Source organism: Euprymna scolopes, chromosome 20 (assembly GCF_053919585.1).
Source record: "Euprymna scolopes isolate OS-2025 chromosome 20, ASM5391958v1, whole genome shotgun sequence".
Classification (NCBI taxonomy): Eukaryota; Metazoa; Mollusca; class Cephalopoda; order Sepiida; family Sepiolidae; genus Euprymna; species Euprymna scolopes.
Window position 1 is genome coordinate 53,420,568 of NC_136501.1, and position 7,500 is coordinate 53,428,067.

Consider the following 7,500-nt stretch of genomic DNA (forward strand, 5'->3'; position numbering starts at 1 on the left):
TCTGCCTAAAACTTTCGACAGAGGCGACGGATTTTCACGTGATTTTAGATGGGTCGGCTTTTTTTCGCCGATATTTTCGAAAGTCATTCCCTCTAACAAACTACCAATGACGTATAATGTCTAATAGAATATACTATTGGTGTAAACTAATGGTGCTTAGGCGTTTAGACAATATTTGATTATTGTAATTTCGCCTACTCATCTCATAGTCTCACGGTTAAAAGCACCGACTGTCGCCTGGGCGGTCGAGTTTTATTCATAGGTCGAAGTACTTGCTATTCTAGCCGCACTAAATAGCTGTGATACAGCGAAACAGTCTCTGAATGACTATATATATAGTATTTCAGGCTTATGAAAAAAAAGTTCTTGATTAGGATAACAGGACAGAGTAGATATTTCTTTAGAATATATATGTGTATATATATATATGCATACATACATATATATGCATACATACATATATATATACACATATATATACGTACATATATATACATATATATACATATATATACGTACATATATATATACATACATATACATACATATATATACATACATATACACATATATACATATGTATATATATACATATACACACATATACATATGCATATATATACATATACACACACACACGTGTGTGTGTGTGTGTGTGTGTGTGTGTGTGTGTGTGTGTGTGTGTGTGTGTGTGTGTGTGTGTGTGTGGCTTCCTCCAGTCTTGGCAGACTATGGATACCCACTGTAAGCCTGTCTGCGCGTGAAATTTATGTGGCAAGTTTTGCGTAGTCATCAACCACGCCTGAGTCAACATTATTAAATACCAGTGGCAAGTTGAGGTACAGGACGACTGGAAACAATGCCGCGATGAACGGAGAGCACATACAACGCCTAGAATTCCCAAATGGTCACCTATCTGATACTAGTCCGGCTCAACGTTGCTTAACTTTATTAATCTGGCGAGAACCGGTGTGTTAACGTGATAGATTGACATCATTTTTGAAGATTGTCATATTTGACAAAACGGCCCACTGAGTGAAGTTGCCCACTATTTTTGGCGATTGGAGTATCAAAACAGAGGCACTCCTCATGTACACATGAAGGTGTTCTGCAAAGATGAGACTGACAAAGATTCACACAATACAGTCCAAACTTTCATTGAATCTACTATTACTTGTCAACTTCCAAACCAATTCAAATCGCCAAAATTATCCTATTTGGTGAATAAAGTGCTGAGATACATTTGTGGTGGATCATGTTACCGCAAAAAAATTGTCAAAAATAAATGTTACACAATTTGTCGCTATGGATTTCCAAAATCTGTTGGAAATTTCAAATATAACACAATTGAAGAAAATGTTAGGTCACATAAATGTGGCCAAAAAATTAAAAAATTGTATAATTTGAGTAGAAGTCCACAAGAGCTGTGCATAAATACTTAAACCCTAGCGATTTCGATGATGTTGGAGTCTAATATTGACTTGCCGTACATTTCTGACAATTCAATAATTCTGAAACATTACATCGCCAGCTATCAAACTAAATATGATACATCTGAGATTGAAGGTGTTTGGTCATTGGACCAATCAAAATCATTTTATGGTAAATGCAAAAGTGCTGGTCTTTATACATTGTCCAAAAAGGATTCAGGAGCTTATGAAGTCGCTGATAAGCTGTTGGGATATCACTTGTTTGGTACTTCTGCAGCTGTCATGTGGGTTGGTGCTGATATACCTATATATAGAACCCGCAGTTTTTACCACAAGAAGAATTGGACCAAATGCAGACTAATTCTACAGATTTGTATTATAGCAATATGGTTGAAACAAGGTACCCGAATAGACCTGATTCTATGGAAAATAAAAGCTTGTAGTATGTTGCGAGAAACTATGAAAGACCAATGAATGCTTCCACAAATGATGATGAGAAAGTTTTATTGAAACTTCGAAATAATCATTGCTTTTTGAAAAAAAGTGAAAGAAAAGACACCAAATCTGAGATTGACTTCTGAAACCAAAGAACAATATTATCACAATTACTTTGATGCTGTTCAAACATTGGCGCCAAGAAGAAATTGATTTACTAGATGGTTGTAAATCATATGAGCAATCATTTCATCAAAATGCTCCATCTTTGTCTGAAATGACAAATTATGAAAGTATAAAGAAAAAAATTAATGATTCCAGAAGTTTTAAAGGTATTTAGAAATCGTTGAAGCTGTCGAATAAAAAGTTAGTTTTGCACTTTTTTTACTTTTTAACTCTGACAGAACCGATTAAAAGAGTTGATGCTTTCGGCCGCTATTTAACCCAAACGCTACAGTATATATCTACAAGCAGTTACAGAAATCTGGCGGTTACTGCAGTCGATAATAACTGAGGAAAACTTTACAATTTCACATCGAACACGAGAGAATAATTTTTGTTCTTGATCTCTTTATTTTTTTTTTCAGTTTAAAAGATTTTTTTGTTTGTTTTTTGGCTTTCTATTTTCGAAATTGAACTCTACTAGCGTGTGCTTATGAGACTTATAATATTCCACATTTATCCAGGTCAGTCTTATACTACTACACCAGCAGTGACAATAACATATATACACGAAATAATAAGTAGCAGGCTTAGTTTGAAGATATATTTAGAGTACAAATAGCCACTTTTTACTCGAATATAAACTAAGTACTGATTGAATTTTTCAAACGATTTCGGTTGGTTAAACTTTTTTTTTACTTACCAGTGAGGTTAACGTTGGGCCACCATCCCTTACTGCAGGCCTTACACCTCGACTCATCTAGAAGGATTTCGTTCGGTTCGCATTGGGTGCAGGTCCAGCAACACGTGGCGCGCCCCGGATGAGTTTTCTGAGAGAAAATAAATTACGTTATGGAAAATAGTAGGGAAAATGATACGATACGCTTTTCAGTACATATGAAGACACAAAAGGACAACAGACGCAAGTTATGATATACGTTATGATAAATCCAACCATAAAAACACAAGAAGTGCATACAGATTATAAAATACGCTTTAATATGAAAAACACGAAAAAAAAAAACACACCGCCTACAAACTATAGGCCGCATTTTTAAAACAGCACACTTAAAAACACGCTGCATAGAAATTATAGGCCACATTTTTAAAACAGCACACTTAAAGACACGCCGTGTACAAATTATAGGCCACGTTTTTAAAACAGCACACTTAAAGACACGCCGTGTACAAATTATAGAATATAATAGGTTGATAAAGACATCGAACAAAACGACACAAAAGACATGTCACATTAATTATAAATTTATATTGAAGAACATCACAGATACGGATATAGAAAAACACCACGGATAAATTATAGCATAGATTTTGAAAAATAAAAGAGCATTCACAAGTATACAAAATGACGGCTTCTGCAAAGAAGTCTGGTTTCCTTTATCGCCCACTCAACCTGAGGATATCCTGAACATCTACAAAGCCACAATTTGCCAATGCAGGGCAAATTATTGCCACATCATGGTTGGGTCATCTATCGATAATCTCTACCTCTTGGAACGGATCCAAATAAGAGTATTCAATCTAATATATTCCGAACTCTCAACTAAGCTCCAGTCTCTGTCCCATCGCCAGTGTTGCATTTCTATACCTTATTTTCTATATATTTCAATGGAATGTGCTCAGATAAACTCATCTCACTTGTGCTGCCCCCGACAAACCCGCTTAGAAGCAAAATCATACCCCTTCATTGTGGAGGTCTCTAATTGTCGGAAATCCTTTTACTCTAATAGTTGCTTCTTTCTGACTGCTAGACATTAGACTTTCCTTCCTGTTACCTGCTTCTTTGACTGTACTGACCTGCAGAAGCTTAAATGTAATGTAAACCATCATCTCGCTAATCTCCGTTAAACGTGGACCCAAATAATAGCCCCTTAAGTCCAAGTGGCGATATGCCTTGTTTGGGGGTAAACCTGAGTAAAAATAAAAAGAACATACACATGAATTATTTTAATATTTTAAGAAACCAAACAGAAAACAAATGCAAACTTACACCGCGCATGAATAATAAGGTGCATTTGCAAAAAGCATAAAGGCACAAGGCATGAAAGTGTGCTGATAATGGGACATCATCTTCAGGACATATTGAAAATGAAAACTCGCATATAATCCATGCAAATGCTATAGGCGCACTTGAAAAAAGGTCGATGTACGGTGATTGAAAAGGTCGATGCACGGTGATTGGATTGAAAGTATATTGCTTAGCGTAATTCCTTTATAACAACACATTGACATAATTACGTGAGCAATGAGAACAACGGTCGAAAGCACTCCGCTTCAATCAAATAATAAAGGATGTGAAACTTAAATTATACTTAATTATCGTTAAAAGAATCCATTAAATTTAATTCGATATGTATTGATTTCAATTACTTATGAGCTGGCCTTGATCTGATACATTACAATTCATATTGGTTTTAGTGTAGTTAACATAAGATATGTTTAGTATATGGTTGACAGAGATTTGAAATTATTTATTAGATTGAAAGAGAAAGAAATTTTTACTAGTGATTGGATGAGTCCAGTATTTTTAAATGTTTCCGATACAATTACCGATTCCGTACTAAATTTCCGATTCCAGTACAAGTACCGATTTCGATTCCGATTCTCTATAAATTTCTAAATATTAAACCATGTATTTGTTAGTTTATCCCCGATTAGCTTTACTGGTTAAAATCAATAAATATTTATGTTATTATTACTATTCGCAGTGGAAGATAATTAAAAGAATGTTTCGACATCGCAAAATAGACAAACATTTTCCGAATTCGATACCGATTCCGATGACCCAACGTTCGATTTTTCCCATCCCTTATTCCGATTGTGATTAATTGTCTTAACAGAGAGACAAAGACAGAGAGAGAGAGAGAGAGAGAGACAGAGAGAGACAGAGAGAGAGACAGAGAGAGGGAGAGAGAGACAAGCCGGCGGGCAGACACACAGAGTATGAGAGAGAGTCGGAAATTGACAAACGGACATACAGAAAGAGAAACTTTTAAAGTCACATAAGTATAAATACACAATTAAAAATTTGACGCGTTTATAAACATAAAATTGTGATTAAATGGTACAAACCTGTTCTCTCAGCTACCTGTAGTGTCCGGTGCAACAAAAATAAATATGAAAAACAAATGGCTGCTGCTTCTCTTTATATAGTGGTGATCTTGTCACCTCATATGCAGATGAGACACTTCAGGTTTTAAAAAAAGGTCTTGTTTTTTAGAGATTTAGTGGAATTGGATTTGGATGTTGGAGTAGCAAGATTTGGTGTTACGGGATTGGACTGCCATGTGTCGAGTTTTGGGGTTACAAGTTTTGAAGGCAGTGTTGAGCTTTAGAACAATGAATTTTGAAACGGGAATTGTTAGTTAGATGTTAATATAATTAACGATAGATCGAAGAAAGTTTATAATAGTTAACGTTTGATTATTTAGCCACTGCTTGTGCATAGACTTGCTTAATCTCTCCTTAAAGTGAGGAGCAATGCCTAGGATGATGGCCAGTTAAGAGTGTGTTAAAACAGGCCTTTGCCAGTGTTGTCCGATGAAGAGATATACTTTAATATTTGAAGAAATGAGAGGGGTTTACGCACCTTTGTAATACACTATATATATATAGGGTGCCCCTATATATATATATATATATATATATATATATATATATATATATATATATATATATATATATAGGGTGACCCTATATATATATATATATATATATATATATATATATATATATATATATATACATATAGGGTGACCCCCCCAAAAAAATATATATAGGGTGACCTATATATATATATATATATATATATATATATATATATATATATATATATATATATAGGGTGACCCCACAAAACAGAGGATATTCAATTGCTTTTCTGAGCATTTTACAGTCAACGGAGAAAAAAAGGGCAAAGACCGTAGTCTTTTGATGTGATATTTTGAATATAATAAACTAATTATGACCAAAGTTTCATTTCATTCGGACAAAACACTAAGAAACAGGGCCTGATTAGAGTTGGGGCCCGTTTTCTTTGGGCCATCCTGTATATATATATATATATATATATAATATATATATATATATATATATAATTTCAATTACAGTTCTTCCAAAGAGTGACGATACTCATAAAACTTAACTACTCGCGCATACCAAGGCACTAACATACTGGCTCGAACATATTAAAAAATGATCTTCAATAACAACGGTGTTCAATAGTTTAACGACATGGACTGACGAGTAAGGTGTTCCAAGTTCGAATCTAGTTCGAATCGTTTACAACCTTCACATGGTGTATCGATATCATATACGTATAAGTACTTGATATCATTCTAAGAAGGATTCTCACTAGAAGAATATCGGGGAAACAAATGCCAACAATAGAAATTTGGATGTTTATGATATGATGGTGAAGATGACTTCCTACGGCTTAAAAACAATATATCTCGTATAATAAATGTATTTCCTTATAAAGATTCTGATAAAGTTCCAAATTTTAACATTTTTAATTTAAAAGTTAAAATTTATAATTTATAATTTAAATTTTAAAATTCAAAATTGAAAATCAAGTAAAATTTTAAATTTTAAAATTTTAAATTTAAATTAAAAAAATTAAATTCAAATTTTAAATGTTAAATTTTAAATTAAAAATTTTAAATGTTAAATTTTAAATTAAAAATTTTTAATTTAAAATTCTAAATTTTAAATATAAAATATAAACTTAAAAATTTTGAATTTTGAATTTTGAATTTCAAATTCTAAATTTAAATTTAAAATTTAAATAATTAAAAATGCTTTTAAAAAGTTAACAATCGGCATTTGTTTCCGGGTGTTTCTATATTTATTTTAAAAGAATTAAATTGCTACACGTTTAAATTTTTTAAAAAATGAAGAACTATCAAAGAGCATTATTTTTATATTAGAGGGAACCCTTTTTCTTAATATTGACTCTTTTTTTACTACGAAACTAATGTCGTTATTAACAGTAAATTTTACAATTTGGTATAGAACGCACCGTGAAATTTCTATCTGGTTCCACTCGTTCAAATGAACTGCACCAGCCTTTCAAGAAACATGAAATAAAGATTTGTATTTTTACGAATTTATTCTACAATATTCATTTAATATTTCTTTGAATAATTCTAATATATACCTATCTATATATCTATAAAAAATGAACGTGCGTGTGTGTTTGTGTGTGTGTCTGTCTGTCTGTACACTTTCTTACGCAATAACTCTGTCAGTTTTTAGCCTAACGACTCGAAATTTGATATACAGGGTACTGAGATTTCGGAGAATCGATGTGATTGGTGTTCGGCCAGAAATTTGGCGGGTAAGGGTTCAAGGTTCAACGATTTGTCCCTTGAGAACTCTACCATACTCCCCCGACAATTTGGGGTCTAAACACAATTTTAGATATAGTTTCCTTCGACATGGATCTAACTTAATA

The 7,500-nt window shown here is 33.0% G+C and overlaps 1 protein-coding gene across 2 annotated transcripts in view; it reads right to left on the minus strand.

The window, feature by feature from the left end:
- LOC145241433 (metabotropic glutamate receptor 1-like) overlaps positions 1 to 7,500 on the minus strand; it is a 704,312-nt gene that overhangs the window by 88,658 nt on the left and 608,154 nt on the right. For both annotated transcript variants that reach the window (XM_080104383.1, XM_080104384.1), the window contains exon 6: positions 2,731 to 2,857. In XM_080104383.1, coding sequence (XP_079960509.1) covers positions 2,731 to 2,857 — 127 coding nt within the window. The remainder of the gene's footprint in view (positions 1 to 2,730; positions 2,858 to 7,500) is intronic.